Genomic DNA, 23,307 nt, shown 5'->3' with positions numbered 1-23,307 from the left:
GTAGGGTTCTTATTTATATGGAATGGGCAGAATAGGTCAGTCTACAGTCAGTCAGCTCCTGGTAACCAGGGATGAGTGGGGAGAAAGGATTAGCTGTTAACTAGAATGGGCTTTCCTTTTGGGTGATGGGAAGGTCCTGGGATTAGCTAGTGATAGCAACTGTACAGCACCGCAGATGTTCTAAAAACAAAACAAAACCCACTTAACAAAACACTTACAATTTTATTTTGGCCAAGCATGAGACACACAGGAGGGTCTCTGTGAGTTGGAGACCAGTCTGGTCTACACAGAAAGATCATATCAAATAACAAAATTATTTTGCACTGCTGGGCACTGAGCCCTAGGCCTTGTGCACTCTAGGGAAACACAACTGTTAAACTACATTTCTGACCCCAAAAGTCATTTCTAAACTTAATGCTAAAAAGCAAAGACCAACATTTGAACAAGTTCTGTGCTGGGGCCCACCTTCACCAGACGTAACACCTTCCTAACCCTACACAACCGAGGCACTCACATCTTTTAAACTTACAAAGCCACAAGAACAAGGCAGCAGGGTTTCTGAGATATGAGGAAAGGCATGGAAGTCCGGTGATCTTATCTGCTGAAAGGGGAGAGGCAGGCCTGGAACCCCAGCAACCAACCAGGCAGAGCTCCCCTCCAAGGAGACCAGGGAGGGGGCCTCTAAATGGCCTTGCCCTGCAGCCTTCCTTCCTAGCACTTCTGGGAATTTTGCTCTACCACCCAACCTTAGCTGTGGCCCAGGAATACCAAGGTTTCTCCATACTCTGAGCTGCTTGTGCTGGGTGTCCGTCGTCACACTTAGCCCTTGTCTTCTCTTCCATTGCTGTCTGCACCACTCTCTCATCCTGGGAGGTCTCCACAGAGCCTTTTCATCTTTTTGCCCCTCTCTCCCCAGCACAGGACCCTGTACTTTTCTGTGCTGCTGTGAAGATGTGATGGGTTATTGTGAAGTGGAAGGGGAGGTGTGGCCAGCTTTCCTGTTCTTCAGTCAAACTGCATCTCTCTTTACACTTTATGTGTCCTTATTTTCATGTATGTATGCACACTGCCTGTGTGCCCAGAGCCAGAGGAGGGCAACAGATCCCCTCCTTCCTGTGCTTCTTCGTGGGGATGCTGGGAATTGAACCTGACTACTGTCATGGCTGAGTCAGCGCTCCAGCCCCAGCATCCCTCTTTAACAGCTGCCACTTGTTCACCAGAGGGGAAAATCAATTAGTCCGCATCGTAGCACATCTGCCTGGGCACACGCAAGCCTACGACAAACAGCTTTCTGACAGCTGGTTTACTTTGCCTTCATTTGATTCAATTTTCAAGCTAAACCTTAGAATGGCAATTGGCAATTAAGAGTTAATAATTTAGGACTTCATTTAGTGATTTCTAAGGCAAATGCTTAGAGGTTAGAGCCACGGTACTACACCATCTGTTATGGAAATGGCATTAAACATAAAAAGGTCCCGTTCTTAACTGGGAGAGGAGATGAAGTTTTACAAAGGACCAGGGTTAAGGGAATGAGCTGCAATGGAACCACAAAATGACAGATGTTCACATCCTCACAGGGACGCTAAGGTCAAATCCAAAGTTCCTAAGAGCCAGTGGGAGTGGTCAAGAACACATGATGCCCAAGGGACCTTTTTAATAAAAATATTTTTATTAATAACCTAATATACTGTGAACCTATTTGTACATCAGCTGAAAAATTCCATTCAACAGGGATGGGAGCCAGGCGGTGGTGGTGCACACCTTTAATCCCAGCACTCAGGAGGCAGAGGCAGGTGGATCTCTGTGAGTTCAAGGCCAGCCTAGTCTGCAAGAGCTAATTCCAGGAAAGCCAAGGTTACCCAAAGAAACCCTTTCTCAAAAAAAACAAAGAATTCCATTAAACAGGTCGATTAAACAGGACAACCAGCCACCCATCCAAACACAGTTTTATTTAGTCTAACAACTTTAGTTTGTATTTTTCTTATATAGGGTTTTGATGTACAAGCCAAAGCTGCTCTCACACTCACATAAGCCAGGCTGCCTTGAATTCAGTGGTCCTCCTGCCTCAGCATTACAAGTGTATTATATATATTCTTACTGTGTGTGTGCCACTGGTGGATTTTTTGTTTTTTGTTTTTTTTGAGACAGGATGTCACCATATAGCCCAAGTTGTCCTGGAAACTACAAAGTAGACCAGGATGACCTTGAACTTGATTATGACCCTCTCCAAACTTCCACGTGTTAGGATTATAGTAGTGTACCACCATGATTAGCATAGATGAATCTCTGTTACTGAATATATCAGAAATTAATTTATGTGAGTTCAAGTGAAGGTCAGAGGTCAACCCATAGGAGTTGGATTCAGGTCATATGGCTTAGCAGCAAGTGACTTTAATGAGCCACTTCACTACCCTGCCCTGTTTGGTTTCTTCCTCTCTATGTAGTACAGGCTGGCCCTCAACTTTCCATCCTGCCTTAGTCTCCTGAGTGCCAGGATTACAGTGGGTACCACTATGTGTTGGTCGATTTAGTTTTTATTTTCGAAGGTAAATACGCCACTATTTAAACTATGACACGTGATATCCATAAGAATGGCAGGTTCTTTCTTCATATGACAGTTGTATACCTTAATGCCACTTTGTACATGCTTAGTCTTCCTCAGCAGGAGTGCTGAAAACTGGCTCTCAGCACCAACACATTGTTCATCACTGGAAAAACTGAACACTCTTTTAGGATCATTTCCCATCATCTACTTTTTCTTTTCTTTAAGAAGATTTATTTATCATGTATACAGTATTCTGCCTGTATGTGTGCTTTGCATATCAGAAGAAGGTACAGATGGTGGTGAGCCACCGTGTGGTTGCTGGGACTTGAACTCAAGATCTTTGGACGAGCAAGCAGTGCTCTTAACTGATGAGCCATCTCTCCAGCCCCCAACAGTTACTTTTTCACGTTCAAAATATGTCTACAACACTAACTGACTAAGATCAACTTGTGGCAGAGACTTAATACACACACTGACTTCTAACTAACTGAAAAAGAAAATCTACAAGCCTGGGAAGGGAGCTCACTGTACATCATAGGGCTCTTAGAAATGGAAGCACAAAGCATTGCATAGAAAATTTCGAACAGGCGGTTTTAAGACAAACTTAGTTTTTCATGATTTTCCCAAAGCCAGTCATGGTATTTATTTAACTTGTGGTCTTCGGGGTGCACCTGTAAGAAATGAAACATATCAGTCATAGACACATTTAAAGGTTTGGTGAAGGAGTTTACCATGATAATGTATCTGACATAAACAGAGAACTCTAATCCAGTAGCAACCATGAGTGTCTACAATTATACCTTACATGACAGGAACCCTTCATTGTTTACAAAGTACTTTCCAGTTTAGAACTAACCCAGCCCTGGAGCAGAAGGCAGCGATGGCATAAGTCAAGTGTTAGCTCCCAGCTTTTGGAACGTCACAGACCCTGTGAGGCTTCATGGATGGCTCTGGTAGTGAAGGAAGAGGACTGTGGCCCCGCAGCATGGGCTTCTCCAGACCTCACGGATTTAATACGTCAGGGCAAGAGGGCAGTGTGCCAGGATATCCTCCAGCTGCAGGCTGCCATCAGAATGCACCAGTTCTGGGCACAAGTAATGGGACTCAGATGCCACCCTATATGCGGAGATACTGGTCAATTAGACACTCTAAATCCGACTATTTACTCTCCTATGGAGGGTACTGTTTTCGGTGTGTGTGTACAGGCATGAGACTCAGGCACCTTCTACCTTCAGGAAAAGTTGAAATTTTACTACTTGTTGTGCCTATGAGGCATGCCTACGAAGGTCAGAGTACAAATTAGAGTTACTTCTTAACTTTCACCCTTATGTAGGTTACAGGGATGGAGCACAGGCTGCCAGGCTTGTGCAGCAAATACATTTACCCACTAAGCCATGTCTCTGGTCTACCTTCCACTTTTTGTTTGAGAAAGGCTCTCTCACTGGCCTGGAACTTCACCACATAGGCCAGGCTATCTCATCTATGACCTTTGACAGTGCTATCCGGGAGCTTCCAGGCCCCCTCCTGTTTCTGCCCCCACAGTACTGGGACTGCAGTTGCATGCCACCGTGCCTGGCTTTTGTTCTTCAGGGCAAGCATTTTACCAGCAAAGCCATCTCTTCCCAGCACTAGAACACGACAGGAAAAGACAGCAATAGGGTCAGGAGTGACAGACTGCTCGAGTCAGCAGAGGCCACAGCAACGGGACTTGAGCAGGACCCGAGGAGTCCCTCCTACAGTTTATACCCTCAAGTCCCTGCTGCTCCTTAAACTGAGGGCAAATCTGGTAGGGACTACAGCAGGGCTCCTGTCTTGTCCATCTTGGACACACTCGTGGACTTCTTTTGCCCTGGAGGCAAATGTGCTGAACATGTTATGGCTGGCAGTGGGCTTACCTGCTTCCACTCATTGACACAAAAGATCCGGTAGGAGTCGTTGCCGTATTTACCAATCCCATGAAGCTCAATCGGATACCTCCACTGCTTCGTCAGATATTCATCTGAAGATACACACCCCACACATGTGGTCAGCCCCACGGAAGACTTGTAATGGGGCAGGAAGACCCCTCCCTCTGGACCAGCACCCTATCACCTGCCTCCTCCTAACCACTCTCTTTTGCTTTGCCAGCTAACCAGAGGAAATGACTTCCTGCTTCTATGCAGAGGGCTACTTTGGTGTTGGGCAAAGATTTACGGTTTGGGTCAGCAGGAGTCTGTGGTGTGGGGCGAGCAGGCTGTTTTAAATGTCGTTAATGCTTGAGCTAAATGACCTCAATTAATAGAGCATCCAAGGACATTAAAGTTTAAGGTGTGGCTGCCTTCAGTGGGCACAATTTGCTTCTTCCTTTGGGGCCAGGGGAACATACCTGAAAACTTGACAATGGTTTTTGCACGGAGATCATAGAGACCAAGAGGCTTAAGAAGTTCTGACACGTCCCTCCAGTCAGCAGCTCGGGCCACTTCAGCTGAAGGGTACTTCTCTAGAAACTCCCACAGCACAGGGATGGCCATCTTGCCTGTCAAGCAAACAGCAGACATGTCTGGGAAGGGCTCACTTCATGTCCAGGTAGTTTCTCATCCAGGGACTTCAGGCAGTGGTTTCCTACTGTGTTTGTGGTGCTGGGACTGGAATTCATGTACTGCGCATGCTGGGAAGGTTCCACAGACCTATAACCCCAGCCTTGTTTGTTTTAAATACTGTCAAATCATTACCTGAACCAGTAGTCACTTAGAGTCAAATACCAACACTGTTAATCTCCTTGATTACTAGTTCAAATTATACCAAAATGAGCCTGTATTTCAAGTAATCAGATCACCAGATAACCACTATATGCAGTCAATGAATACAAGCAGGATAGAAGGTGGGAAAATATTAACTGCCCCTTCCCTGAAGACCAAAGCTAATCTAGAAGTAGGAAATCAATGACCACCTGGCCCTCAGTATTAAAAAGGATGTTGGCTGTCATTCATCTAATGTTCCCATAGGTGAAGAATTCTGTGGGCTAAAAGGGAAAGGCCTTGTCCAACATCATAAACTCAAAACGGACCTTGAACTTGGGCCCCTTAACCAGTTCGGTTCTCTCCCTCCTCACCAGGACACAGATGACAATGACCCACAAACCTGAGGTCCGATTGAGAAATATAGTCGCAATGAGGAGCTTCCAGGGATCATGGAAAAGTGTTTCTTGAACAAGATTAAAAGGTGACCGAGGAGGAGTCCATTTCTTGAAGGCTTTTCGTCGTGGGGGGCTAAGAGCTACAAAAACATAGGGGTGTCAAAGTTGTACTCAAGAAAGACTTGGGTCACCCCCCACCATACTGCTTGGGGAAGAGTGGGTACCTTCTTTGTTGTACTTGCTGGAAAAATACAGGCTTGTTTTCCTTTTTTCTACTTGTGTTCGTGGGCTGCTATCTTCTGAAAAGAAAAAGCAGTTTAGAGAATCTATAGTTTATGGAAGGGTAAAGCAGACTGAGTTTGTGGTTAGCCTGGGTTACATAATAAGCACTTACATAAATTAGTCTAATTCTAATAATACCCGATCAGCTGGACATTATCTATCATATCTCCACTTTGTACATAAGGAGATTGAGGCACAGAGATGCTAAATAAGCCCCAGGTCACACAGCTAGTGTGAGGGCAACAGTGGAAAGCCAGGAGTCTAGCTCAAGGGCCGCCCTTTACTGATGCCCTGTGACTCACGTGGCCAATTCACAGGATGGGAAACTGCAACAGTATGAATATACTAGTTTATTTGTATGATATGGCCATTAAAATGTTTTTGAGACTCGATCATGAATATTTTCCACTGACATTTACTTCTAAATGAAAAAAAGTCAAGATTCCAAAAATGATCATGGACTCATATATCTATGTATGAACACACACACACACACACACACACACAAAGAGGCACTGAGAATAGAATTAAATGGTACAGTGGTTGTTAAAAAGGCTGTTGAAGGTTCTGCGGTTGTATTTACCAAAAAGGCAGACCCAGGAGAGGCTGAGGAAGAGATGTGAGCTCAAGGCCCGGCCTGGGCTACACAGTGAGCTTCTGTCTCAAAAAACCAAACAAGGGCTGGAGAGATGGCTCAGCAGCTAGAACTACTTGCTGCTCTTCCAGAGTTCAGTCCCTAGTACCAATGTTGAGTGCTCACAACTGCCTGTAACTCCAGCTTTAGAGGACCTAATATCCTCTTTTGGCCTCTGTGGGTACCCACACATATTCACACTCAGCCACATCAATACAAAACAAAAATCTTAACCAATGTTATCAGACCTCTCGAGTTTCTACAACTGTCACTTATTTTAAGTGGTCCTACTTCATACTCCTTTAGCTACACCCTCTGAGCATCAGTTAATAATATCTTAGTTACATTTGTATATTGAAAACCCATCTTTTTTCACTTCCCATTTTTACCCCACAGTTATTATTTTGTTATTGTTTTGACAGTGTCTCATGTAGTCCAGGCTCACCTCAAACTTGCCATGTAGCTGAGGATGGCCTTGAAGTCCTAACGCCCAAGTGCTGGGAGTACAGACATGGAACACCACACTCAGCTACCTTATAATACTTATTTTTCATTTATGTGTGGAGGCCAGTAGAGGACATCAGGTCCCTTGGAGCTGGAATTACAGGCAGTTAGGAGCTACATGACATGGGTGCTGGGAACTGAACTCGGGTCCTCTGGAAGAACAGGAACTGCTCTTAACTGCTGAGTCATCTCGCTAGCTAGCTGCCTTCTCTTGTCTTGATATGAAAAATGAGACTAGCTAGGCTTATTCCTTAAATTTTCAGAAACTAAGGCTTAACAATTAAATGGTTGCCAGAAAATGACACTGGGGTTGACTGAACACCGCAACAAATATCCAGGTCTCCACATAACGAGGTTGTGCCTTCTGATTTCTAGTCTGGGCAGGTAAAGCCCAGAAGAAACTATGAAATAGAACAAAGGAAGCTGATCTTATGGAAACTTGATATTCTTCATGGGTTCCCACACATAACTACCCAGCCTCCTTTATTACCTGTTGTCTTGATATTTCTAGTCAAGGAATTATTGCTCCACTGGGCACCTAGTAACCCAATGGTACTTCCCCTTACACTGAGAACTAGACTTCAGTAGAGGAGGAGCTGAATATATCCATATTAGTCAAGGGAGGATGCTTCTGATATTTAACCCGCCCATTATAATAGCGGTAAATTCATATGACCCGATGCTTGCTCTATGAAGCTCAAAGGACAGACTGAGGAGTCTTATCCATTCCCTAGGTACATGTGACATCTCCTGTTAAAGACACGGCAGTCCCAGGCACAGAGAAGCGCACACATAATGCGCCATTATGGAGGACTGAAAGCAGAAATCAAGTGTTATACCCTGGTCCCACCAATCTGTGCAGGCTGTTTCCCCAAAGGAGTCTCAGTAAAATTAAAATTACTGTTCTTTAAGGGAGTTATTCATTATTGCTGTTGTGGCATAATGAATAACCCAGAGCTGCTCAGATCTTTTTATCTATTATTCACTGAGGCATTGTATAGGCAAAACTGCCAAGCCCCGACTCTGTGGGAAGAGCAGAGTACAAATAATACATGAACTAAGCAATTACACTTTTGAATTATTGAGAGCTCCCAGGCCTTTTAGAGAAGCATCAGGCCGTAACAGGAGATACAAAGACTGTGATATAGATGGGATTAAATTGGGAGTCACACATCAGCAGTACAGGAGGGGCAGGAGGATGCTGACCACTCTTGGTCAGTTTATGTATAAAAGGAGTCTTATCTACATTCTTCACAGAGAAGCCTTTTAATTTTCCTTACAGTCTAAAGATTGCTGTCTAGATAGAGGAAGGCAAGTGGAGAAAGTTCCGTCCCCCGGCTGCTGCCCAGGAAGGTGGGAGCAGCCACGCCCTGCCACTGTCCTTCCTTTGCTGGTTGTAGCCAGCCGAGTCCCTCTCTGCCATAATTAAGGGCTCGATGACCAGCTAGCTCAAACATCAGTTAGGGGATGGGGATGTGGCTCAGCTGATAGAGTGTTTGCCTACCATGCCCAGCACTGCATTAAAATAGTAGCATCGGGACACATGTCTTTAATCCCAGCACCCACGAGGCAGAGACAAGAAGATACAATTTCAAAGTTATCTTCAGCTACAGTGAGACCCAAGCTAGCCTGGGATTCATGAAACCCTATGCCCAAAAATCCCTTAGAGAGGGCAGAATTGGGATCAACTGGGAGAACGTATCTGGCTCTTCTTCACTACAGCCTCTATCTCACCCACACCCAGGGAAGGAGTACAAGCTCTGGGAGGGTCAACTCGTCACCACACAGCTAACAGCACTTTCACGTGCCAAGTACCTCGGAGTGTCTCAGAAGTAAGGCGTTTCTTGGCTTGGGAGCAGCTGGGTGTTTCAGAGTCACCCTGTAAAACGTCAATATGCAAATGCGCCTCCCTCTCTTGGTCTCCCTTCGATCTGATTTCCTCTGCTTCTAAAAAAGTCTGCTCACGATCCGCATCACCTGCTTCTTCCGTTGAATGTAATTTGTTTGTGATGCCAGACGCTACTTGCGTGGAATGAAGATCTGACCCTGGACTCGGTGGCTTTTCTGTCCCCAGGTCCTTCTCTTCCCCAGCCACGATGACAGTCTCTTGGCTGGCGCAGGCACCTGTAGGGCACAGACATTCCGGTGGAACCAGCTCACTTTCAGCGCCTGCTTTCTGAACCACAGATTCTCTTTTTCTGGTACTTCGAGCAGAATCCGAGAGACTTTTCCTGAACCTTTGTTTGGTTTTCTCACTTCCAATTCCTTCCAAAACAACCGCCTTTCTTTTGGGCTTTCTGGAGTTGGACAGCCTGCTACTGCTACCTGGGGACTCTGAATTACCACTGGGTGGAGGCAACACATCGGTTTGCAACTTGCTTCGTGTCCTGAGGTTACGGTGTGAAATGCTGCTTTCCTCTGGCTGCTGCGACTGTTGCAACGGCAGAGCTACCAAGCTTTGGTCTTTATAATCAGATCTGATGCTCCCTTTAGACGGCACAGTAAAATCAAAATCTTCAGGCTTAAGAAAAGTCTCTCCATTTTTAAGAAGATAATTTGCAAGTGAACGCTTCGATCTGAACTTCAGTCCTTGTGGGCTAAAAAAAAAAAAAAAAAAACAATGAAAGGAAAGGAAGCTTATGCTAATAAATAGAAGTGACTTTTAAAAAGAACTGAACCACATTTCGGATTTCCAATTAATAGTTTCTAAATGTCACCAAAGATGTTTGCCATTTTAAAGTAACAAAAAGTGATCAATGGCCCTTTTCAATAGATTTCTCTATGACAATATAAAATCAACATACAAATACAGCTTAAATCCAAATGTATCATTAGCCATTGGGAGTAGGATCAACAACATGTATATGTGACTGTCCCCAAATCACTTGATAAAGCCAACCAGCGACACCAAAGGAACAATAATGGTTTATAACAAGGTTTTAAAAATGTATGTGAGTGTGGTGAGTGTGGCGTAAGCATATGTGTATGAGCGTTTTCATGTGTACATGTAGAAGCCTAAAGTTAAAACTAGGTCTGTGCTCACTCTCCACTTTGAGACAGTGTTTCTCAATGAACCCAGAGCTCACCAATCCCAGCTAGTTTAGCTGGTCAGCTTTCCCTGAGGATCCATTCTCTGGCCCTCAGGGCTGGGGTTACAGGCAGCTGCCACACCTACTCAGCCTTTTAGAAGGGTTCTGGGGATCCGAATTCAGGTCCTCATGCTTGCTTGGCAAGTGCCTTATTCTCTGAGCCACTCCCCAGTTCATAAACCCAAGATTCTTACTAACGTTCCTATTACAGACAAAACTGGGCTGTACTTGGACTTCCTCCTGAGTGCTCACCTGATGAAGTATACGTCATATCTGCCTGCAGTTTTCCCAGACAGCCTTTGCTTCACAATTCTCTCCCATCCACACTCGAGGGGCTCATGGCATTCTGTCACTGAAGGACCTTCTGTCACCGCAGGACCGTTAAACAGAGTGGCAGCAGCAGGTTCCTGGGGAAGGGAGCTACCCTCGCTGCTTGTCACCAGTTCCTTTCCATCTTCTGTTCTTCCCAGTCCAGCGGCTACATCCTCCTTGCTGGGAAAACAAAGCCCAAGTGATGAACTCATTTCAAATTTCTTTTATGCCAGGTGGTGGTGGCGCACACCTTTAATCCCAGCGCTTGGGAGGCAGAGGCGGGCAGAGTTCAGTGAGTTCAAGGAAAGCTGGTCTACAGAGCAAGTTCCAGGACATCCAGGACTGTTACACAGAGAAACCCTGTCTCAAAAAAATGAAAATAAAAATAAAATTTCTTTTACTCTGCTTACTCAATTTCAACCCACGGCAGTATAGGACTACATAAAATGCTCATTGGACCGTGGTAGGTAAGATTAAGGTCAGCGAGCTAGTCTTGTGCCATGAGTATCTTCCCATCTCTGGCGGTTTCTTGTCCTCCAACAGGGGGTTTTTAAAATGCTAGGAATCTAGCAGTACATAGTGATACAGGCCGTTAATCCCAGCACTTGGGAGGCAGAGGAGGGCGGAGCTCAGTGAGTTCGAGGCCAGCCTTGTCTACAAAGTGAGTTCCAAAGGACTCTCTGCACAGTAACAGTTGAAGACGATAACTGTTTTTTTTTTTTTAATTGTTTGGTAATCATGCAGTAGGGCTACTATAAAGGTTTCTGGTGACAGCTGGTACCTGACACTCACCCGAGATCAGCACTGCTTAAAGGGATCAGCCCTCTCTCCTGCCAAAGGGGAACACTTCACAGATGTGTGCAACTTTCGTAAAACGGTGTTAACCCCTCGCCCCACAAAGGCACATGACTTCTGGCAAGAACTTCCAAATCTTTTGGTCTTGATTCTCAGCACTTTGTGAGGTTAAAACTTAGTCTTATTGACAAATTGTGTGATAATGAAATCCAATCACTCGCAGAACTAATACCAGAACACAGGCCTGCAGAACTGTGACCAAATACTTCTCCCCATGCTATTATTGGTGGGGGGGTATACCTACAAAACCTTCAGTACAGCGTATCGCTCCCCCCTTTTAAAGGAAGATATGTGCACTATGTCCAAGCAGGTGCTGAGGCCAGAGGGGGCTGGAGCCCCTGGAGCTGAGATACAGGTGGTTGTGAGCCTGGGCAGTGGGTGCTGGGAACCAAAGCCAGGTCCCATGGAAGAGCAGTAAGTGTTCTTAACCCCTGAGCTCTATCTCCAGCCTTGAGAACAGGGTATTTTAATCACTAAACTACACATTTTAAAAGGAGAGTGAGGATCTGGAGAGACGGCTCAGTGGTTAAGAGCAGATTCCAGAGGACTCCAGTTCAGCCCCAGCAGCCACATCAGACAGCTCCTCACAGCCTGCAACTCTAGCTCCAGCGAATCTGACCCTCTCCTCCGGTCTCCACCAACACCTGTGGACATATTCAAAGACACACGTGGGCAAAAATAAATCTTTAAAAAAGAAAGTGAATGAGTCTCTAGGGAGACCATTTAACCTAATCTGCCTCCTGTAAACAAGGAAACTAAGCAAGAACTAGTGACTGACCACAGTTAGAACAACGGCACTTGATGGAATTTGGGGTTAATAGCAGTTAGAGGATTTTTTTTTTTCTTTTTGAGACAGGGATTCCCTGAGTATCTCCGGCTGTCCTGGAACAAACTCTGTAGACCAGGCTGGTCTCGAACTCACAGAGATCGGCCTGCCTCTGCCTCCCTGAGTGCTGGGATTAAAGGCATGGGCCACCACTGCCTGGCTCAGCAGAAAGATCTTAGAGAGAGAGAGACGAGGTAACTGAAACATGGAGGAATCAGCACACAAACTCTTAGGTTAACAAACTGGGTGTTAACTCTTAGTTAACAAACTCTGCCATTTATTATTAGCCGACCTTCCAAGAGAAAGGTACTTTGGGCTCAAAATCTCCTTTCTCCATCTGTTAAAAGGAAGGAATAATTTTTTTAAAAAAGGTTTTGCTGCTCTTAAGACAGAATCTTATGCACCCCACGCTGGCTTTGAACCCACCACATACCAGAGACTCATCTTCTACTTCTGATCCTCCTGCCTCCACTGGCCTGCACCACCACGCCTGGGTATTCGGTGCTGCCGATCCAACCCACGGCTTCGTGCATACTAGATAAGCACTCTACAAAGTTAGTTAAATGCCCAAACCTTAAGATTGTTTTGAGCGGTCAACATTTGAGACATGCAAATTTTAGCCCCGATACAATAGCTGCTTTCTCTGCGACTTTTCCTACGACCGCTTCTGAGGCGCCCCTGGGTGTTGAACTTGCTCCCACTTCCGACCCTGGCTAACCTGTTTGCATCACAAAACCTCCCTTGTCTTCCAAGCTCCCCGGTCAATTCGGCCTAGGAATCGGGGACGGAGTCACCCAAGGGTTCCCACAGTGGGGTAGAAACACCCACATAAGAGTGATTCCCCTGTTTTCATTTTACAGATGGTGAAACTGAGGCTCGAGAGGGGTTAACAACTTGCCAGAGGTCCCAAGGCGGGTCTGGAACTAGGCTCTCTCTGGGGTTGATGGAGGGGACTGAGCTGTCCCCAAGGTTTGGGTTTTCCATTCCTGCTGCTCTGGTCCACTGGGCTGCAGCTGCACCTCCAGGCCGAGAGGCGGGGTGAAACTTGAACACAGCACAAAACACTGGGAGAAATCCAAAGACGGACAGGAAAATCCTTCAGTTCCCACTGCTGCTTTCCCGCCAGCCGCCATGGTCAGGACACCGCCAATCAAACCCTCCGGCGGCTAAACGCCCCGCCCCACCCATCTTCCGTGACCGCTCAACCGCGTTATACTTCCGCTTTCGTCTCCTGCGTCCCTGCGCGCTCTGCGCTTTAGCGGAGGAGTCAACCTCCCTTTTGGACTTGCGCACTTGAAGCTCTGTGAACTCACGCGCGGTTCATTGCGCATGTGCGTTGCCAAGGGTAGCGCGGGTAGCCAGAGTGGTTTGCCGAGAGAAGCCTGTTGCTGTCGAGGCAGGGAGGAGGGGCCCAAGTCGTGAGGGAAGTGGCGATGAGGGCCGTGTTGACGTGGAGAGACAAAGTGGAGCAGTGGTGAGGAGCGGGACGTTCGGGGATGGTGGGGGAGGCGGCGGGAGCCGGCGTGTTGCTATGGCAACGGGCCTGTGGCCTGGGCCCAGCAGTCTGATGCTACACCTTCAACTCCCCAATGGTCTTTCTCCTTGAAACCGAGATTCCTGCTGCGAGCTTGGGGACCACCTGAGGGTAGCGGTCTGCTGGAGCGGTTTATAAGTCTAGTCTTGCTCCTCTCTTTTCAAAATCCCGCCCGAACTTTTCTCACCCACCAGTGTGTCTTCTCAGTTTCCTTACCTTTGATACATTTTCCAAGTGCCCAGATTTTGGTTACGTGATTTTTTTTTTTTTTAAGGTTTCTTCACTTGTTTTTTGAGATAAGGTCTCACTTTAAAGCTCTGGCTGACCTGCAATTCACTATGTTGACCAGACTGGCATTGATCTCACAGAGATCTGTCTGCTTCTGCTTCCTCAGGACTGGGATTAAAGGAGTGCACCACCATGTTTAGCCTACCACACTTTTATTTGAACATGGTTTTATGCAGAAAATTATTCCATATATGAAAAATCATTATCATTTGTCCCAAGTGCAATAACTATAACGTTTAAGCAGGGGCAAACATAACAGTGTGAGTAGCTTGTATCTAGATACTGTTAAAAGGGAGTGTTTCCGCCTGAGCTGAACTGCTTACACCTGATCTATTGTGTCTCAAGTAGGACATTCCTGTGTAAGGTCAGAGAGGCATGTAAGATGAGCATCACAAAAGACATTATCCTGATTAGAAAGTATGAAAAGGGGCTTAGCAGTTTAGTACTTCCTACACATTCATGAGGACCAGAGTTCTAATCCTAGCATCTACATAAAAGCCAAGTGTGGCCCTATGCAAGCCTGTACTGCTGCAGAGGGGAATCAAGACAGGATGATTGTGGGGTTTGCTAGCCACCAGCTTAGCTGGGGAGGGGGCCTCCAGGTTAAGGGAAGAGGAGAGGACACCTGATACCCACTGGCCTCTGCAGACCACATGCACACACGTGTGTTTATTCATGCTTTTATATACTGACACACACACACATATACACACGGGCAAATAAAAATAGTTTGAAAAAGGATGAAAGAAAGCTGGACCCAAGCCTGTAACCCCAGCACTTCTTGGGGAGGAAGCAGGAGGATTGGGAGTTTAAGGTTATTCTCAGCTTCTCAGTGAGTTCAAGGCCTGGACTCTATGAGACTCAGTCTCAAAAGACAAAAGAAATTGGATTGGGAAAATGCCTTATCGGGTACAGGCACTTGCTGCCCAGGGATGAAACCTGGGAGAAGGAGAGAAACAGCTCTACAAAGTTGTTCTTTGACCTCCACATCAGCGCCGTGACATGTGTACCCCTCACATATGCACACACATAAACAGTGAAAATGGCCGGGTGCAGTGGTGTACCCCTTTAATCCCCTGAAGGCAGAGGCAGACAAATCTCTGAGTTCGAGGCCAGCCTTGTCTATAGAGTAAGTTCTAGGACAGCCAGGGCTACACAGAGAAACCCTGTCTTGAAAACAAAAATAAATAAATGAATAGTAAAAAAATGTTTTATAGAAGAGAATGACAGTAGAGCGACTTTGCCATCTTAATAATTCAGTGCTGTTTGCTGTCTACTCTATTTTGTCACCAAAATTCATCAGCCAGGAAAGCACTTTGGGAAATCCTGGCTTATTGACTAGTTCTCAGTCTGACTCAGATTCTTCCTAGAGGGTCTGTTCACCGTCACACCACTCTGTCTGTCCTGAGCCCTTGCTGTGTGTGACACAGATCCTAAACCTCCCTCAAGGCTCACTTCGGATGAGCTTGCACAAGGAACAGCTGATGCTGACTGGTTCCAGACACTTCCTAAGAACTTTGTATCCTTTACCTTGTTTTTCTCTTCACAGCGGCTCTGAGGGAGGCAACTGTAATTACCTCCAGTTTGCAGCAAGGAGCCTGAAGTGTAGGGAGGGTAAGGAAATGAGTGTGAGATGGAGCCAGCTTGCCAGCTCAGGCTGCCCCATCCCAAAGCCAGTTCTTTCAGCCTCTACCTTTAATTCAGCCTGGCAAGTAATGTGAACAGGCTTGTTTCTTTACATCTTAAATAGGAGGAACTTCTGTTGCTTGTAGGTTGTTCTGCACCCGACTTGAAACATGTCACCTTGCCAGTGTCTTTCATTTGAATAAAACCCTTTTTGGAGGTGAGCAGCAGGGTGCTCGCAGTGGAAGGTGCTTGCTGCCAAGCCTAATGGTTTGGCTTTGACCCCTAGAGCTCACATGGTGAAAGGAGAGGACCAACTCTTGCTAGGTGTCCCTTTGGCCTCCAGAAGCTCTTGGCACTACACATACCCCCAATTAAATAAAATTTTAAACATTAAACAAATGTTTTTGGTCTTGCTTTTTTGAGACAGGGTCTCATGTAGTTCAGGCTGGTCCTGGGTTTCTGGACAACCTCAACAGTGCTAGGGTAATAATAGTTTTATTACTTTTCTCTTCCCTCTAGTGTAAGAGCACCCACAGCCAGGGATGGTGGTGGTGCATGCCTTTAATCCCAGCACTCAGGAGGCAGAGGCTGGTGGATCTCTGTGAGTTTGAAGCCAGCCTGGTCCACAGAGTGAGTTCCAGGACAGCCAGGGCTACATAGTGAGACCCTATAGTGACTTTCTCAAAAAACAAATACACAGAAAAGAGCACCTACAGCACAAACTGGCAATAATTGGCAGCCAAGCTTTTGGCTTCCGTGTTAGAGAGCAATAGGGAGTGGCAGGGACTATGGCAAACTGGAAGGCTCCCGTTCTGCACTGAAGGGGCAGCTGCTGCTCTGCTCCTGCCAATTATCACTGCGTAGGAATTTGGCCTGGTGTGTGCAGATCTTCCTGTCTTTACCAGAAGCTAGGAATCTGCGTTTTAAATGTGAAATGTCCTAATTTTTAGATGTTGGCACCTAATTAGAAAAAACAAAGTAAAACACCATGTGGACCAAACAAAACATTTGCTGGTCAAATGCAGTCTGATCTGCTCTGTTCTCAACCCCTGGCACAGAATTTGGTTCATTCTGCTCTTGTGGTACTTAGAGTCTGTTGGATGTGAGAGTTATTTTTAATCTGTTTAGCCCAGAAGTCTAGAAACTGTGTAAAAACAATGGCAGTATCTTATTTCCTAATGTTTCTGGAGCCTAATACTGTTTGGTGAGTAGATCTGTGTGTGCATGAATGCATAACCGAGTGAGGGAATGACCAGTGAAGACTGCTTCTCTGGCTATTACGAGTTTGAAACAATCTATCAGAATAGGAGGTACAGAGGTTCTGTAGACCAGCAGCCTGATGATGGCTACATGTGCCAGCCGGTGGAATGGAAGGAAACAGAACAAAATTAGCACCTAGATAGTAGAATCCAGCAATTCCAGAAGCCCTTGACTCGCTGCCCTCTCCCAGCCCCCCCCCCCCCAACCCTGCCATGGGATCCTGCTCTGCGTTTTTGCTTCCGGTCTGTCTTTGACCCAGCAGCAGAACTCACTCAGGACCTGTTGCTGTGATTCTGTGGCTCTGCTCCACATAAACCCAGGGTGACCCCTTTCTTGTAAAGCTGTGCATTTTGCTGGGTGGTCCCCTGGCCTCCTTCCCTCTTGGCTTGCTAACATTCATATTTGTGTTTTGGAGCTGAGCCAAAGATTCCATTTTCCTACCCAAAGACCCTTCTCAACCCATTCTCTCCACCTCCTCCCTTTCTCTCTCCCTCCTTCTCTCCCTCCCTCTTTTTCTTTCTTCATGTGTGTGATATGTGTGTGCACGTGTGTATGCAGATGCCCTTGTCTGTGTGTGCACATGAGTAGGTCAGAGGTTGACATTGGGTATTTTCTTCTATTTTTTAAAAAATATTTATTTGTTTATTATGTATACAATGTTCTAACTGTTTGTTAAGCCTGTAGGCCGGAAGAGGGCACCAGATCTCATTACAGATGGTTGTGAGCCACTATGTGGTTCCTGGGAATTGAGCTCAGAACCTCTGGAAGAGCAGTTAGTGCTCTTAACCTCTGAGCCATCTCTCCAGCCCCTATTTTCTTCTATTTTTGTCCACCTTATTTTTGTTTATTATTTATTTTCTATGTTATGTATGTGGATATGCTGCCTGTGTGTATGTCTGTGCACCACCTAAGTGCCTGGCACCTGCAGAGACCAGAAGAGGGCAGCAGAGCCCCTGGAACTGGAGTTACAGACAGTTGTGAGCCACCACGTCGGTGCTGGGAATCCATGTCTTCTGCAAAAGCAGCGAGTGCTCTTAAATACTGAGCTCTCTCTCCAGCCCACAACCTCCTCCTCCTTATTATTATTATTTTGAGATAAAATATCATCTCTGACACTGAAGTGAACCATTTAAGCTAAACTAGCTAGCTATTAGGCCCCAGGATCTGCCTGTTTCCATGTCTCTATTGCTGGGGTTACAAGTATGGTTTGTCATGCTCAGCTTTTACATGGAATATTGGGGACCTGAACTAACGTCCCCAGCCTTGCTCAGCAAGCACTTTACCAAATGAATTATCTCCTAACCTTTAAATTCTCTCTTAACTTTTATTTCTGAACTTCTAATTTTCTTTCTCCCTTAAATATACTACTTTAGGTTCATCTCAACCACAATGCCTTTTTAGGCTAGCCTGTCTTATTCTGGGCAGGCTAGCTAGCATTGAGAGCTATTGAGATTGAGGAAGCTGGAGGTATGGTTCAGTGGTAGAGAGCTTCTCCAGCATGTGTGAGGCCAAGCATTCTTAGCACCACATTAAAAATTTAATGAAGTGATATAATTTGTCTGAGATTGCAAATTCCTGCTACTCAGATCTTCAGCCCAGTAGAGAGCTTGTCTCAAAAAAGTGAAGGGAAACCTTGAGTTTCATCTAGGCACAACAAAGAAACAAAATAAAAATAAAAGCAACCCCAAAGTAGTAAACAAGGTAGCATGTGTGGCTTGTGTGGCTTTGAAGAGCACCTTGGAACTTGAGTCTGTAGAGGACAGTTGGCAGGGCTCACCTCTCATCTCTCAGCAGTGAAATCTCATCATGCAGATTTGACAGTTTATCTGTTTCATAAAGGAGGACACGTTGGGAAAGAGGCTGCCTCCAAGCCCTGGAGTGTACTGGCTGAGGCTAGATGGCCATGTGGAGAGAACATTTGTCCTGGGTGGGCGTTATATTCCATGACAAAGTCTGAGTGCTTTCCAATTTGGGGGATTCTGTGATGTTGTGATATCATTAAATCCTGGGGTTGGGGTTCAAACATAAAATCCAGGCAGGTTGCCAGTTGTGATCAGTGTATTTAGGACTTGTCAGGCCCCCGGGTCTAACATATGATGTAAAACTTGGTCATTGCCCTTGAGTTGTAGATGCCTGTGTTAAGGAGACATATATGAAACAGTCAGTTACAGAAGACTGTGCTTGAGAATGACACTGAATTGTTTAGGCTCCAAGGACAGCAGGAGTCACATCGGACTGGAGAGCTGGCTCAGCCATCATGATGATTGTTGCTCTTCCTTCCAGTGGCCCTAAGTTTGGTTCTCAACATCCATGCTGGATGATTCATAATCACAAATTAGGTGTATGTGTTGTAATTTAAGAAAGTACATTTTAGGACATCCAGAAAATGAGGATCTGAGGGAATTGTTTTATCTTAGCCCAAATGAGTCACACTTGCAACATTGAGATGACTCAGGAGGTAAAGGTACTTGCTGCAAAGTCACATGACCTGAGTTTCATCCCAGGTCCCAATGTGATAGGACCAACTCCTGTTAGTGGTCTTCTGACCACACACGAACCATGGACTGCATTTGTGTGCCTCCCCAAATGAATTAATACATGTAATAAAAATGATCTGAAGCCAAGAGTGGTGGCACATACCTATAATCCTAGCACTTGAGTAGTGGAGACAGGAAGATCAGAAGTTCAAGGTCAGGCTGGAGAGATGGTTCAGCAATTAAGAGCACTGGCTGCTCTTACAGAGGTCTTGAATTCAATTCCCAGCGACCACATGGTGGCTCGCAACCATCTGTAGTGGGGTCTGATGTCCTCTTCTGGAATAAAGTTGTCCATGCAGATAGAACACTCATGTACATAAATAAGTCTTAAAAAAAAAAAGAGTTCAGGTCTCATCCTCAGCCACATTAACTGCGCAGTGAATTTGGAACCAGACTGAGCTATATGAGGCTGTTTCAAAAACGGCAACAACAAAATGCCAGGTGAGGTGGCTCACATCTACAAATCCAGCATTTGGGAGGAGGAGCAACATAAGTTCAAGGCTAGCTTAGGCTACAAAGGAGTTCTAGGTCAGTCTGGGACAGAGTAATAAACAAACAAGACAAATATAAATAAAACTGATCCAACCACAGATAATCCTTGGAGAAGAGGTCTAAGAATCTTTATGACTGGCTTAGACATATACAGGCAGGAAGGGAGCCCCACCAAGGACTAGATAAAAGGTGCCATTCCAAGCTAATGTCTCATCATAAAGACCTGCAGATACTAGGCACTTTATATGAGGCTAGCCCATGACCCCTGGTGTTAGGAGGATAGCCCTCTACCTTGTTTTATAGATAAGAGTGAAATTCAGATAGGTCAACTTTCTTGGTCCCAGTTCCACTCTGCTTTTCAGTCTAGCACTTGCTTCTCTGAATGTGAAACCCGTCAAGAACATTAGGAACAAGGAAGCCCAGGCCTGTAACCATGTAACAGTGAGGAAGAACAATGTAGAACTTGGGCCAGGATTTAATTCTACACAATATGCCAAGCTGGATAGCCAGACAGGCTTCCCTTTGCTCAGCCTCTGCCAGGCAGCTGTGCAGCAGAAGACAGCTTCTCTACATGTGCTTTCAGTTCCTCCATGGGCTCGCCCTGTCTGCTCCATGTACTGTGGTGTGTGCAGGTGGGGAAACATTCCCTGTCACGACTCTCAACTGCAAGTGTAAAGAATTTTTATTCAAGGAGTCTTCCATGAGTCCGTAGCCTGTGGTGTATGACGTCATGTGTGTGGAATCTGAGTAGACAGACACATAGAAAGGGTACTCACTCCACATGTATAGAAGGGAAGAGTCCAGAGCCGAGGGTATGAAGCTAGCTGCATTGTTGCCTGTCTGCCTATAATACCAGTCCTTCCAAGTCTGAGGTGGGAGAATTGCCTGGCATTTGAGGCCAGCTTGAGCTAAGTAGCTAGCACCAGGTCAACCAGGGATATAGAGATCGATGTCTCAAGAAAAACAAATAAGGGCGATAAGATGGTTCACAGATGGAAGTGCTCGCTGCAGGCCTGATGACCTGCGTTTGACCCCTGGAGTTCATGTAAAGTTTTTGGTAATATACGTCTGTAATCCCAGAGCTCCTGAGGGGAGACGGAAGGTGAGACCAGGGCAGTCACCTAATGTTTACGGGCCTGGAGTATACCACACGGTGTAACACATCCCACACAGCAGAAACAAGAGAACCTCTGCCTCAACACAGTAGAAGGCTAGAACCAGTTCTGGAAAGGTGTCCTCTGACTCGCTTGCCCCCCACACTCGCACAAAGACACAAGAAGTAAATAAAATAACACCGAAACTGTAGACGAGGGTGGGGAAGGGAGGTGGTGGCCAGAGAACATGAGGGGAAGGATACGTTTTTAATGTCTTTGTGGTAAATGATAAGACACATTAATTAACTTTCTGCAATACATACTATATATAAATATATTGTACCATATATACAATTATTATTTGTAAGTTACTTTCCACATTCTACATGGAATGCCTTGAGTAAATGATAATACTTTTGAGAGGAGGGCTTCTGAGAAGGCAAGAAAACCTTGTGAATTACTTCATCAACCATGATATATACTAACAGCAATAATGAAGACTACAAGGCCTGAGGGACGGCTGACACATGGGTTTTAAGGCCGGGCTGCTGGGATTGGAATCCTGGCTTCCCCTTTCCTCTGCAGCAGTTTGCTTTCAGGCACGTTGTTTAGCTTTGTAGTTTTCTTATCTGCAGGGTAGGCTTAGGGTTGTGAGGTTGAGCGAACTTAAACAATTGAGCATTTAAACTGTATCCTGTACACAGTAACACATGTGCTCAATAAATGTCAGCTGCTGGGAAAGCATTCAGGGAAACATTTGACAGGCTTGGCAGTCATCCAGGCGAGTGGAAGCAGTGCAGTGTGATGGTTAGGAGCCCAGGCTTCAGAGGCCCTGGCTGGTCGTGTTCAGCTCCCACCCAGCGGAACCGTGGTATTACCTATAAGCAGAGTCCAGTTTGTCCTTTGATTCCCATGGCAAAGTTGTTTCAGGAATCCCAAAGTTACTAAACTGACTGATACTCCAAGCCTCCCTTTCAGACAGCGTGATGTCTGCATGGGAACTTTCAGAGAACCCAGAGCTACCATTATGCTGTAAATCACCTCTAGATGACATGGGAATGCTGTGGAAATCTCTACTCTGCTGTCAGGGAATACTGATAAGGGAAAAAGGACCTGTGTTCACGACAGACTTGAGTTTTCCCCTGAACGTGTGTGTGTGTGTTTCTTTCTTTCATTTATTTTTAAGACTTATTATGTATACAGTGCTCTGCCTGCATGCGTGCCTTCAGGCCAGAAGAGGGCACCAGATCTCATTACAGGTGATTGTGAGCCACCATGCGGTAGCTGGGAATTGAACCCCATCTGTGGAAGAACAGCAGTGCTCTTTAACCTCTGAGCCATGTTGCCAACCCTGTTTTCTTTTTGTTTTTATTTTTATTTTTGAGACAGAATTTCTCTGTTTAGCAGCCCTGGTTGTCCTAGACCTTGCTTTGTAGACCAGGCTGGCCTCGAACTCCCAGAGATCCGCCTATCTCTGCCTCCAGAGTGCTGGGATTAAAGGCGTGCGCCGGCGCTCCTGGCTGCAGTGCAGTTTCTGTGCAGTTCCTCCTGCCCTCGCAGTATTCCTCACCATCTCACCCACACTTAGAGGGCCTTGGTTATAAAATACCTTTGCATGCCTGTCAGTATGAAGGCAAAAAGTGCCGTACTTCCTGACATGTCATCACTTAGAGAAGTATATTCTTTGAAGCTGGCGCCACAGGAATCCTGGCCCTGTGTGTCCCATTCAAGTAGAAATTCCTGGAGGGTAGAGAGTGACTCTGCCAAGCTCCCCCTGTGTCTGTTGGTGCCCCATGCCTAACGTGTACTTGGTAAATGTCTGGGTAGCTGTCGTGCCTCACACTTTAGCTGGGGTGTCCCGCCTTTCCTTGGAATGCTTTAAAGAGCCTGTGCCCTCAGCTGTTGACCTTTTGAATCATTTCTGGCTTCTGGATGAGAGGAAACCAGGACAGAGCTGACTGCTGAGCAGATTGTGATTGAATGGGCTGCCAAGGTGTGGTTGTGGAGTGGAATTTGCAGCCAGATGCAATTGTTAGCTATTATTTTCTAGCCCGGCACACACGCACATTATTTCATAATGGAAATAAAGTTTGCTTTCCTGGCCATTAGCAGACCTCATCGTTTCGGTTCTTAATTGTCTTTTTGTCTTGTCTCCTGTTAGTATCTACGACCTCGCATTTAAGCCTGATGGAACTCAACTGATCCTGGCTGCAGGAAACAGATTGCTGGTAGGGTTTTGTCTTGAGTTTCCATTCTGTGTGCTTTCTTTCTCCCTCCCTCTTGTAAGTACTCTGAAATTTGACCCCTTTTTTTG

General features: G+C 45.8%; 2 protein-coding genes across 7 annotated transcripts in view; one reads left to right on the top strand and one right to left on the bottom strand.

The window, feature by feature from the left end:
* Positions 1 to 1,932: 1,932 nt before the first annotated feature.
* Positions 1,933 to 13,350, bottom strand: Mbd4 (methyl-CpG binding domain 4, DNA glycosylase). Of its 3 annotated transcripts, none has more exons than XM_087904404.1 (8): positions 13,057 to 13,350; positions 10,422 to 10,657; positions 8,896 to 9,677; positions 5,885 to 5,956; positions 5,666 to 5,800; positions 4,911 to 5,060; positions 4,441 to 4,544; positions 1,933 to 3,216 (listed from the first exon to the last, which is right to left on the bottom strand). In XM_087904404.1, the coding sequence occupies exons 1-8, from the start codon at positions 13,144 to 13,146 to the stop codon at positions 3,139 to 3,141; spliced, it is 1,647 nt and encodes a 548-aa protein (XP_087760530.1). In that variant the 5' UTR covers positions 13,147 to 13,350; the 3' UTR covers positions 1,933 to 3,138. The 3 variants fall into 3 exon arrangements, with proteins under 3 accessions (XP_087760530.1, XP_087760529.1, XP_085543045.2); XM_087904403.1 differs by having other exon boundaries at positions 5,885 to 5,959; positions 13,057 to 13,348; XM_085686919.2 differs by lacking the exon at positions 13,057 to 13,350 and adding an exon at positions 12,596 to 12,806 and having other exon boundaries at positions 5,885 to 5,959; positions 10,422 to 10,661.
* A 65-nt stretch (positions 13,351 to 13,415) lies between these two features.
* Ift122 (intraflagellar transport 122) overlaps positions 13,416 to 23,307 on the top strand; it is a 75,367-nt gene continuing 65,475 nt past the window's right edge. The window contains exons 1-2 of one of the 4 annotated variants that reach the window (XM_087904399.1): positions 13,416 to 13,636; positions 23,155 to 23,221. In XM_087904399.1, the coding sequence (XP_087760525.1) occupies positions 13,596 to 13,636; positions 23,155 to 23,221 (108 nt within the window). In that variant the 5' untranslated portion in view covers positions 13,416 to 13,595. The remainder of the gene's footprint in view (positions 13,637 to 23,154; positions 23,222 to 23,307) is intronic. The other 3 variants (XM_087904400.1, XM_087904401.1, XM_087904402.1) reach the window with 3 other exon arrangements.

The sequence above is a fragment of the Myodes glareolus genome, chromosome 3, assembly GCF_982192425.1.
Source record: "Myodes glareolus chromosome 3, mMyoGla1.1, whole genome shotgun sequence".
Taxonomy (NCBI): Eukaryota; Metazoa; Chordata; class Mammalia; order Rodentia; family Cricetidae; genus Myodes; species Myodes glareolus.
Note: the sequence above shows the minus strand (reverse complement) of the source record. Positions and strands in the feature narration are given on the sequence as shown.

What these genes read in the sequence shown, in the direction of transcription:
- Mbd4 (XM_087904403.1), bottom strand. Translation starts at nt 13,146, where the DNA reads ATGGAAAACCCAAACCTTGGGGACAGCTCAGTCCCCTCCATCAACCCC. An exon ending in CGCCTTGGGACCTCTGGCAA is followed by an intron (nt 10,658 to 13,056) that starts GTTGTTAACCCC and finishes TTTCCCAGCAAG; the next exon opens with GAGGATGTAGCCGCTGGACT. An exon ending in ATTTCTCAATCGGACCTCAG is followed by an intron (nt 5,061 to 5,665) that starts GTTTGTGGGTCA and finishes TTTGCTTGACAG; the next exon opens with GCAAGATGGCCATCCCTGTG.